This window comes from Rhinoderma darwinii, chromosome 2, assembly GCF_050947455.1.
Source record: "Rhinoderma darwinii isolate aRhiDar2 chromosome 2, aRhiDar2.hap1, whole genome shotgun sequence".
Lineage (NCBI taxonomy): Eukaryota > Metazoa > Chordata > Amphibia > Anura > Rhinodermatidae > Rhinoderma > Rhinoderma darwinii.
Window position 1 is genome coordinate 406170238 of NC_134688.1, and position 12240 is coordinate 406182477.

The following is a 12240-nucleotide window of genomic DNA, read 5'->3' on the forward strand; positions in this document are numbered from 1 at the left end:
GGAGACCCCTGACGAGTTACTGACCCGGTTATTCAGGGAAAATTCAGCAAGGGGAAGGAATGAGACCCAATCGAATTGACAGTCAGAGATGAAACACCTTAAATATTGTTCCAGGGATTGGTTGGTCCTTTCCGTTTGGCCATTAGTTTCGGGATGGAAGGCGGAGGAGAAGGACAGATCAATCTCCAACTTTTTACAAAAAGCTCTCCAAAATAAGGAAACAAATTGTACCCCTCTGTCAGAAACGATATTGACTGGGGCCCCATGGAGACGCAGGATGTGTTTCACAAACAAAGAAGCTAACGTCTTGGCTTTAGGTAGCTTCTTAAGGGGCACAAAGTGGCACATCTTGCTGAAGCGGTCGACTACCACCCACACCACCGACTTGCCCTGAGATGGAGGCAAATCGGTGATAAAATCCATGGAGATATGGGTCCAAGGTCTCTGGGGAATGGGCAAGGAACGTAGTAGGCCCGCAGGTCGGGACCTAGGGGTTTTGGACCTAGCGCAAACCTCACAGGCGGCGACGTAAGCCCTAACATCTTTAGGCAACCCAGGCCACCAATAGTTTCTGGTAATGAGGTGTTTGGTGCCCAAGATGCCAGGATGACCAGATAGAGCGGAGTCATGGTTTTCCCTGAGTACCCTCAGCCGGTATTGCAGGGGAACAAACAGTTTGTCCCCAGGGACGTTCCCGGGAGCTGCACCCTGATCAGCCGCGATATCAGAAGCTAAATCAGAATCCGTGGCAGAGACGATTATACCAGGGGGTAAAATACAAGCGGGATCCTTCTCGGAAGGAGGATTGGCCATGAAACTACGTGACAGAGCGTCAGCCTTAATATTCTTGGACCCAGCCCTATAGGTAACCAAGAAATTAAATCTGGTAAAGAATAGTGCCCACCGAGCTTGTCTAGGATTAAGCCTCCGGGCCGATTCTAGGAAAACCAGATTCTTGTGATCCGTAAGGACCGTTACCTGGTGTCTGGCCCCCTCCAGGAAGTGCCGCCACTCCTCAAAAGCCCATTTAATGGCTAGAAGTTCGCGGTTGCCAATATCATAGTTACTCTCCGTGGGCGAAAACTTCCTAGAGAAGTAAGCACAGGGGCGGAGATGGGTGAGGGAGCTGGTACCCTGGGACAAGACGGCCCCCACTCCCACCTCGGAAGCGTCAACCTCCACAATAAATGGCTCCTCTTGGTTGGGCTGAATCAGCACGGGGGCCGAGATAAAGCACTTCTTGAGAGTCTCAAAGGCCTGGACGGCCTCAGGGGGCCAATGGAGGACATCGGCACCCTTGCGGGTAAGGTCCGTAAGAGGCTTAGCGACGACCGAGAAGTTGGCAATAAATCTCCTGTAATAGTTGGCGAACCCTAAAAAACACTGTAACGCCTTAAGGGAGGCAGGTTGGACCCATTCCGCCACAGCTTGAACCTTGGCAGGGTCCATGCGGAATTCATGAGGAGTGAGGATTTGCCCTAAAAATGGTATCTCCTGTACCCCAAAGACACATTTTTCAGTCTTAGCAAACAGATTATTCTCCCGAAGGACCTGGAGCACCTTCCTGACATGCTCCACGTGGGAGGACCAGTCCTTGGAAAACACCAGTATGTCATCAAGGTACACAACAAGAAAATTACCTAGGTACTCTCTCAGGATTTCATTAATAAAATTCTGGAAGACAGCAGGGGCATTACACAACCCAAAGGGCATGACCAGGTATTCGAAATGACCCTCGGGTGTGTTGAACGCAGTTTTCCACTCATCCCCCTCTTTGATGCGGATAAGGTTATATGCCCCCCGTAGATCGAACTTAGAAAACCATTGGGCTCCCTGAACCTGATTAAAAAGATCCGGAATCAAAGGAAGTGGGTACTGGTTCCTTACGGTGACCTTATTCAGGTTACGATAATCAATGCACGGCCTAAGACCACCATCCTTCTTCCCCACGAAGAAGAAGCCAGCACCTACAGGAGAAGTCGAGGGGCGAATGAAACCCTTGGCCAGGCATTCTTGGATATACACCCTCATCGCTTCACGTTCAGGACATGAAAGATTAAATATCCTACCCTGAGGAAGCTTGGCACCAGGCACCAAATCGATAGCGCAATCGTAATCTCTATGGGGGGGCAACACCTCGGAGGCCTCCTTAGAAAACACATCGGCGAAGTCCTGAACAAACTCAGGAAGCGTGTTTACCTCCTCCCGGGGAGAAATAGAGTTAACAGAAAGACATGACATAAGACATTCATTACCCCATTTGGTGAGATCCCCAGTATTCCAATCAAATGTGGGATTATGCAACTGCAACCAGGGAAGGCCTAAAACCAGATCAGACGATAATCCCTGCATCACCAGTACAGAGCACTGCTCCAAATGCATGGAGCCAACCAGGAGTTCAAAAACAGGAGTATGCTGAGTAAAATAACCATTAGCAAGGGGGGTTGAGTCGATTCCTACTACAGGGATAGGATAAGGTAAATCAATACAAGGCATCTTTAGAGACATAGCAAATTCCACAGACATGATATTAGCAGATGAGCCAGAATCCACGAAAGCACTGCCCGTGGCAGACCGGCCAGCAAACGAGACCTGAAAGGGAAGCAAAATTTTATTGCGTTTCACATTAACGGGAAATACCTGTGCGCCCAAGTGACCTCCCCGATGATCACTTAGGCGCGGAAGTTTTCCGGCTTCTTATTCTTGCGCCTGGGACAGGTGTTCAGTAGATGCTTGTCGTCCCCACAGTAGAAGCAGAGACCATTCATTCTGCGAAACTCCCTACGTTGTCGAGGGGACATGGAGGCCCCGAGTTGCATAGGTACCTCCGAGTCCTCCGTGGAGGGGCGAGGAGACGGGACCTCGGGGGGAATCGCAGAAAAGTCAGAGGGGAGCACACTGAAGCGTTCTAGCTGACGTTCCCTGAGACGTCGGTCAAGTCGTACTGCTAGGGCCATAACCTGGTCAAGGGAGTCAGGCGAGGGGTAGCTAACCAGCAGATCCTTCAGGGCGTCAGATAATCCTAACCTAAACTGGCACCTTAGGGCCGGATCGTTCCACTGAGAAGCTACGCACCACTTCCTAAAATCAGAACAGTATTCCTCAACCGGTCTCCTACCCTGACGTAAGGTCACCAGCTGACTCTCGGCTAAAGCAGTCCTGTCAGTCTCGTCGTAAATGAGTCCGAGGGCAGAGAAAAAACGATCAACAGAGGAAAGTTCAGGGGCGTCAGGAGCCAAGGAGAAGGCCCACTCTTGGGGCCCTTCCTGGAGTCGGGATATGATGATACCCACCCGCTGGTTCTCGGAACCTGAGGAGTGGGGCTTTAGGTGGAAATACAGTCTGCAACTCTCCCGGAAGGAGAGAAACGTCTTACGGTCCCCTGAAAACCGGTCAGGTAACTTGAGGTCGGGTTCTAGAGGTGAGGTGAGGGGTACTACTAAAGCAGCGTCACCCTGATTGACCCTTTGGGCCAGGGCCTGGACCTGTAGGGAGAGGCCCTGCATCTGCTGGGTCAGGGTCTCAAGGGGGTCCATGATAGCGTCAGCGTAGGAGAAATGGTAGACTAGGTAACGGCTTGTAATTATGTAATGGCAGGAAGGAGGTGAAGGGAAAGTGAGCCCTAATCTACCCACCGCCCTGTCCCTGCCTACTTGCAACGACCCGCCCTAGGCGACGAGGTACAACTGGGCGGCGGTCCCTACGCTGGCTAAGTGCACAGGAAGACAAACAGGGAACACGCAAGGGAAGGGGCAGTAGCCACGGAACGCCACGAGGAAACGGGGAGGCGAACGAACAGTCAGGACCAGGACGAAGTGAGTACACCCGAGCGGGCACGGAGACAGAAGCAAGCCAGGGCAAGCAAAGCAGGTCAAGCAGAACTGCAGCAAGGCAGAAGCACGGCAGAAGCAGGCTGGAGCAAGCAGCAGTGGGGCCAGGAATCCAAAAGAATTACAAGCACTGAGGGAGAGCACAGGGCAGGTAATAAAGGGCAGGGGGCGGAGCTAACTCCGAGAGACCAGGCCGCGATAGGCTCTCCCACTCCTGAGCCTGCCACCCTGGTTGGTGGGAGATGGTGTCAGTCGAACAGGTCTGGCCTCAGGTGTGGATTGATTAATCCCAGGAGTATAGCTAGATGAAGTACCTGGCAGATCCCTAACAGCTTCCTGGGGTTTGCTAATTATTACAGGAGATTTATTGCTAACTTCTCGGTCATCGCTAAGCCTCTTACGGATCTCACTCGCAAAGGTGCTGATCTCCACTGGCCTCCTGAGGCGGTCCAGGCTTTTGAGGTCCTTAAGAAGTGCTTTATCTCGGCCCCAGTGCTGATTCAGCCTAACCAAATGGAGCAGTTCATCGTGGAGGTTGACGCCTCCGAGGTGGGAGTGGGTGCTGTCTTGTCTCAGGGTACTAGGTCCCTCTACCATCTCCGTCCCTGTGCCTACTTCTCCAGGAAGTTCTCTCCCACTGAGAGTAACTATGACATTGGCAACCGCGAACTCTTAGCCATTAAATGGGCATTTGAAGAGTGGCACCACTTCCTGGAGGGGGCTAGGCACCAGGTAACGGTCCTTACCGACCACAAGAATCTGGTTTTCCTAGAATCTGCCCGGAGGCTAAACCCGAGACAAGCTCGATGGGCGTTATTTTTTACTAGATTCAACTTTTTGGTCACCTATAGGGCTGGGTCTAAAAATATTAAAGCTGATGCACTGTCGCGTAGATTCATGGCCAGCCCTCCTTCGGAGGAAGATCCTGCTTGTGTTTTGCCCCCAGGTATAATAATTTCCTCTGTTGATTCTGACCTAGTCTCCGAAATTACGGCTGATCAAGGTTCAGCTCCCGGGAACCTTCCTGAGAACAAGCTGTTTGTTCCCCTGCAATTCTGGCTAAGGGTACTCAGGGAGAATCATGACTCTGCACTATCTGGCCATCCAGGCATCCTGGGTACGAAGCACCTCATTGCCAGAAACTATTGGTGGCCTGGGTTGCTTAAAGACGTTAAGGCCTACGTCGCCGCTTGTGAAATTTGTGCTAGGTCCAAGACTCCCATGTCCCGACCAGCGGGCTTACTATGTTCTTTGCCCATTCCCCAGAGACCTTTAACCCACATCTCCATGGATTTTATCACCGATCTGCCTCCATCTCAAGGCAAGTCGGTGGTGTGGGTTGTAGTAGACCGCTTCAGTAAAATGTGCCACTTTGTGCCCCTCAAGAAACTACCCAATGCTAAGACGTTAGCTACCTTGTTTGTCAAACACATCCTGCGTCTCCATGGGGTTCCTGTCAATATTGTTTCTGACAGAGGGGTACAATTTGTTTCATTGTTTTGGAGAGCCTTCTGTAAGAAGTTGGAGATTGATCTGTCCTTCTCCTCGGCCTTCCATCCTGAAACTAATGGCCAGACTGAGAGGACTAATTAGTCTCTAGAACAATATTTAAGGTGTTTCATCTCTGACTGTCAATATGATTGGGTCTCCTTCATTTCCCTCGCTGAATTTTCCCTTAATAACCGGGTCAGTAACTGGTCAGGGGTCTCCCCCTTTTTCTATAATTTTGGGTTTAATCCACGGTTCTCTTCCGTTTCACCTGGTGGTTCCAACAATCCCGAGGTAGATGTCGTTTATCGGGAACTGTGCACAGTCTGGGCCCAGGTTCAGAAGAACCTAGAGGCGTCCCAGAGCATACAAAAGACTCAGGCAGATAGAAAACGTTCTGCTAACCCCTTGTTTGTGGTCGGGATCTGGTGTGGCTGTCTTCTAAAAATTTGCGCCTTAAAGTCCCGTCCAAAAAATGTGCTCCCCGGTATATAGGGCCGTACAAGGTCATTGAAGTCCTTAACCCTGTCTCCTTCCGACTGGAGTTACCCCCGTCTTTTCGAATACCCGACGTGTTTCATGCCTCCCTCCTGAAACGCTGCTCCCCGTCCTTGGCTCCCTCGAGGAAACCTCCTGTCCCTGTTCTCACCCCTGAAGGGGTAGAATTCGAGGTGGCCAAGATTGTGGACAGCAGGATGGTCCAAGGCTCCCTCCAGTACCTGGTCCATTGGAGAGGATACAGGCCTGAGGAGAGGACTTGGGTACCTGCCCGGGATGCTCACGCTGGGGTATTGCTCAGGAGGTTCCATCTTCGGTTTCCCAATAAGCCAGGTCCACCTAGAAAGTGTCCAGTGGCCCCTCATAAAAGGGGGGGTACTGTAAAGGATCTGTCAGACACAGCTTCTGTGTTGATGCCCGTGGTTACTCAGTCTGCACCTGCTCCTAAGTCTGATAGAGTGACTCCTTCTTCCACCACTCAGGCTGGGAGGCTGAGGAGTGGGAGAGCCTATCACAGCCTGGCCAGACGGAGCTAGCTCCCGCCCTCTGTCTATTTATACCTTCATTTCCTGCTTCTCCTTTGCCTGTGATTCTGCTTGTTTCCTGGCTCTGCTGCTGCTGCTTGTACTATTTGTCCTCTGCTTCATATTGACCCTGGCTTTACTGACTACTCTCTTGCGCTGCGTTTGGTACCTCGTACACTCCTGGTTTGACTCGGCTCGTTCACTACTCTTGTAGCTCACGGTGTTGCCGTGGGCATCTGCCCCTTTTCCCTTAGCTTCTTTGTACCCTTGTCTGTCTGTCTGTCGTGCACATAGTGAGAGTAGGGACCGTCGCCCAGTTGTACGCCGTCGCCTAGGACGGGCCATTGCAAGTAGACAGGGACTGAGTGGCGGGTAGATTAGGGCTCACCTGTCTGTCTCCCTACCCCGTCATTACAGGCAGCAAGAACCCTGGTCAGAGTTGGACTGGCTCACGAGAATACTATAGGATTCTCTAGTGGACACAGCCACAATCATAAAATCTTAATACAACAGAACCCCAAAGGTACAGCAGAGGACCACCCCATTTGGAGCTGACTTTGGAGCCAATCACTTGGGTCTATTTTATGGGGGTTGATTCACAAATGATATGTCCTTTATGTGAAATGATAACAACAAAGATTACTATGAAATTAACCCCCTTTCAGTCACATTAAAATTGGAATAACCGTTCCGAGATTGTAACTTCTTTTTATTGTAGACATTTATGTCTCATATAAATATAGTTTGCGCAATGTTAACCCTCTTAAGGATATCGCTGCTTTTGACCCTAAAGCCCAGTAAAATCTTTGCCCCTCTGCATTTGATTCGGACATAACTTTGTTGTTTTTTTCCTCAATATAGTCGTATAAGGTCTTGTTTTTTTGCAGAACTTGTAGATTTTTAGGAACCATTATCAGGAAAAATGTTTTTTTTAGGAGGAAAATGCATAGTATCCCCAAAAAAATGTATGGTTAATTAGGAAAAAAAAAGTTCATCTGTAACATTTTATTTTGTGCATTTTATTGGAATGGATTAGCATCGGGTTTGAACTAATGAACTAGAGGAATCAAGCATCTGGAAGGCAGAAAACAAGGAGATATGAATGCATGAGGTGAAGAGTGGGGGGACAGAACACATAAAGGGGAATAAAGAGGAGAGGTTAGGGTACATTAATATACTATTATTAATGCAAGTCGCATTAATTTTTACCGCAGTTTTTGCTGCAATTTTGCTGGTGGGTCCTCTGAATCATTTTCTCTGGTGCGCCCAAGGAATCCCAGTATGATACTGGTCGTATTGAATACAGATATATAATATATAATGTACTGTGCAAACGTTTTAGGCTCGTACGAACCGCTTCGCTCCCTTCAAAACAGCTGATTGGCGGGGGTCCCAGCAGTCGGACCCAGACCGATCAGCTGTTGATGGCCTATCCTGAGGATAGGCCATCAATTTATAGGAACTGGACAAACTGGGCCCCAGCAGTTATATTATACTTACCCTCCTCATCGGCCCTGGCCACAGCAGAGGTCCTGACTCCATCTAGAGTCGTGATGTTGTACGCAGCGCACAGCCTTGTGATGTCATGCGCGGCGCAAAGCGTTGTGACATCATGACCTCCGCTACGCTCCGGAATGAGGCGGGTAAGTATACTGTCAGTTACTATAGTAACAGGCTCGTGTAGTTTATTACATAAGCCCCAGTTACTATAGTACATTTTTATAGACGTGGTGTGTGGGGCCGTGGGCCCCCTGGCTTCGAATCCCGGTCGCAATTGCGACCGATGCGACCCCTATAGGTTTCCGCCAGTTCTGAGCGGATGGCACAGCAGGACATCTTCTGATTTCGAAGGGAAGTAAGCATGAAGCGTCTTTGATCTGCTACACTGTTTCCTTGGATGACCATTGCATTTAAGGTCCTCAACGTTGCCCGTTTCTTTGTGCTTCTTCAAAAGAGCTTGAACAGCACATCTTGAAACAGTCTGCTTTGAAATCTTTGCCTCTCACAGATTTTGCTTATGTAGTTTAGCTACCTTGTGTTTTGTTGCTGTGCTCAGTCTTGCCATAGTGGACTTGTGACATGAAACTGTTTTTCACAACCTCACCTTTGTAGCAGAGTTTGGCTGTTCCTCACCCAGTTTTAAGCCTCCTACACAGCTGTTTCTGTTACAGTTAATGACTGTGTTTCAACCTACAAATGATGATCATTATCACCTGTTTGGTATAATTGGTTAATCATACACCTGACTAAAATCCTACAAAATCCATCACTTCGTAGAAGTGTAACTAGAAGAATCGATACTGTTTCGAAGTCAATGGGTGGTCGCACCAAATATTGATTTGATTTATATTTATCTTCTGTTCATTCACTTTGCATTTTGTTAATTGATAAAAAAAATCTTAAGACTATTTTTTAAAGCATCCTTACCTTGCAGCATTTTTCCACAACTCCCGAAAACTTTTGCACAATACTGTATAACATTCTTTATTGGTCTCACTACTGGATTGCATAAACGGACAGGAAACATATTCTTCCCTTGATAATAAATAGCAAATTGCTTCTTTTTAAGATATTTTTTAACCACTTTTCCATTTATTTTTTATGTTGACAGAACTATGCTGTAGTAACTTCCAGGTGAGTGATACAAACATTTGAAACATTTTTAAATGGTCAGGTGACTAATTAAAGTAAAGTTACATCTGTCTCTTGAAGTTGTCAGCCTCCACTCCCTCGCTGTGCCGACACATCTTATAGTGCCGTGTCGTTTAAGCCTGGATTCCGACAAGATGACATCAAACTAACAGTCTGGAAGCGCCTACACCGTCGGATACTGCCCCGTAAGTATCCTCTTATGCAACACATATAACACTCCTGCATACCTCATCTTGAGAACTGTCGACCGGGCTCGGCAATGTGAAGACACAACAAACTACTTTTCTGGACCAAGTTTAGAAATGTTTTTAGGGAAAATCTTCAACACTTTAGGTGCCATGTCTAATGAACCCTAAATGCTGAAGAAATATTCCAGGCAAAATTCTCCCCATCACTGAAGTATTATCTGGAAGGGCGTTGATGCTCCTTGAGTCTGGCAAAACCCAAATTAAAAGTTTTGCTAAGAATATTAATTTAATGCTCAACTAAACATGAAAAAAATAACAAAATCTGCAAACTTTAGTAAAATACATTTAATGGATGAACCATTTAGTTTTAGCAGCATTTTTAAATTAAATGGAACTTTCACTAGAAAAGTCATCTGTCGGATGACCCATGAAAGTTGAATTAGTGGGTGCAACCTATATCCATGACTCCTCAGAAATATGGTCTCTTTTTCAAAGGAGTTTGAGCTGAGTTTGAGCTGTAGTGAAGTAGACCACATCAACCCACCTATGATGGGAGGCTCATATGTAGCAAACAATTTTCTAGTTTCCTTCTCAGAAGACTGTTTAGACAGCAGAATTGTGCCCTCTAGTTTAGCATTTTTAAAGTGAATCTCCACCTTTTAACACCATGTTATTTTTAGGTCCAACATTCTGTGCTGAGTATTTTCTTAATATATCTTTATAGTGGTTGGAGCTCTGTTTTTCTAATACAGAGCTCCAAATCTACTGCATAGACATTTCTTAGTATATATTTATGCAGGTCAAAGCTCCATATTTCTAAAACAAAGCTCCAAATCCTCTTCATAGACATTCTGTCTGCCTGTAGCCACCACTAGATGGGGCTTAGGAGTTTACTGTATTTATTATTGATTTCCATGTATCAACAGTATTCAGTAAGCTCCAAAGCTCCCCCTAGTGGTGACTACAGGGAGCCAGAATGTTATCATTTAACTCTATGGGTGAGATTTATTAAGACTGACGTTTTATACGCCAGTATTAATATACATATCACTGGAGTAAGATGCGCCTAATTTATTAAAAAGCGCACGCCTCTTAATAAATTAGGCGTCCAAAAAACTGCCGTAGAAAAGTTAATAAATTCATCCTATGTCTGTGAAGGAGACTTAAAGCTCTGTATCTCTTTCCTCCATAAATACATGCTAAGAAATGAATTGGCAGAGCTTTGGACATACATAGATTCATTTTAAGGCATCTGATGCCCTAAGCCTGTCCTGGTGACAAGAGAAGAAAAAGATTAAGCAGGTATTTCAGTAGCACCCAGCAAAGTATTTCTTAGTAATTGTTGTATACCTTCTGTACTTTAACATTGTACTTATTTTCTGTAATTTCTGTAGCTCCAGAGATTCTGAAACTAGACCCCTTAACAGCGCATCCGCTTCTGGAGTTGTCCAGGGGAGATACTGTGGTGCAGAGCAGGTCACCTGCTGGCCGCCGAGGCAGCAATCCTGAGGGCTTTGAAAACAGCAGCTGTGTACTGGCAACACGTGGCTTTTCCACAGGCAAACATTACTGGGAAGTAATCGTTGGCACCAAACAGAAGTGGAGAATCGGTGTGGTGAAGGGCACAGTAAGCCGCAAAGGCAAGATGATTCGATCACCAGAGGCAGGAGCGTGGCTCATCGGCCTCAAAGAAGGACGTTATTATGAAGCCTTCACATCTCCCAGTGTCTGTCTGCCCATCCAAACCCGTCCACAGCGCATTGGCATTTTCCTGAATTATGAGAGAGGGGAACTTATCTTTTATAATGCAGATAGTCCTGACGAACTGATACCTCTCTATACATTTCATGCAGAGTTCCAAGGAAAGCTTTACCCAGTTCTGGATGTGTGCTGGCAAGAGAGGGGAACCAATCCTCATGCTCTTATATTGCCGTCTTCAACAGCCATCAAAGCACCATGATTTTTTTTTTGTAAACCTTTCTAAACCAATTCATTTATTATATTGCTTATAATTTTAATTTCAGAAATCACTTTAAGTAATATTAGGGCTTATACAGGCAGATGTTGGATATCAAAACCTCTATATATAAGGAACGTAGTTTGATCAAAGTTCAGGGAAACTTTGAGAAATTGTCTAGAAATATGTTTGAAACTTATTTTTTAAGATATAAGTAGGGATCTGTTCACATCAGAGTTATGGTTTTCGTTTATAATAGAGTTTCGACTCCATGCAACGCTGTCAAATCTGACGGAATCTGCGATACAGATGTTAACAGAGCCTTGAGCCTTGAGCCTCCTGTACTACCCTATCTGTTGGTATCATACGATAGGAGGGTAGATGCTAAGCTTGGGATATATATATCGTTTTCTATGATTTGATTCAATATTTTGATTCCCCCCCCCCCCCATACACACATACAGAGTGACTGACAGTTTTTCTTGTATGAATTTGTATATGTGTGATGGAGGGGGAAGCCGTACTCGCTCTATACATTATGTCAGAATTTTAACAGTTTTTGGCCACTTTTGCACAGCAGTATTTGGTCAGTAATTTACATCAGTATTTGGAAGCCAAAACTAGGAGTGGAACCTACACAGAAATAAAGTATAATGGAAAAATTGTACCTCTTTCCATATTTTGGAATACTCCTAGTTTTGGCTTCCAAATACTGATGCAGAATACTGATCAAATACTGACTAAAATACTGCCGTCTGAAAGGAGCCTTTTACATACAAATATGGAATCAAATAATTGAAAATTATATATTCCGGAATTCAGCGTCTCCTCTTCTTTCTATGCAGGGTAGTATGTGTGACCGGATAGAGCCGCTTTAAACAAATTTGTGTAAAAAGATTTAATAGATCACATAGTCTCAGGATATTAACCAAACCGAAGAGCCTTTCTGACATGGGTACCCGATCCAGATCTCATATTTACTATATAAATGCTCTCCAGGCATTATCAATACCTGCATGGAGCCGGGTCTCGCTGAGGGAGCATAAATACTGTGGACCGATAGATTACAGGTACTCCTTGGGTGTTAGAAATAGACATACATT

At 46.3% G+C, this 12240-nt stretch overlaps 1 protein-coding gene across 1 annotated transcript in view; it reads left to right on the plus strand.

Annotated features, from left to right (window-relative positions):
- Positions 1-11746, plus strand: part of TRIM50 (tripartite motif containing 50) — a 32980-nt gene extending 21234 nt beyond the window's left edge. The window contains exons 4-6 of the mRNA XM_075850800.1: positions 8952-8974; positions 9053-9177; positions 10575-11746. Coding sequence (XP_075706915.1) covers positions 8952-8974; positions 9053-9177; positions 10575-11140 — 714 coding nt within the window. The 3' untranslated portion in view covers positions 11141-11746. The remainder of the gene's footprint in view (positions 1-8951; positions 8975-9052; positions 9178-10574) is intronic.
- Positions 11747-12240: the final 494 nt, after the last annotated feature.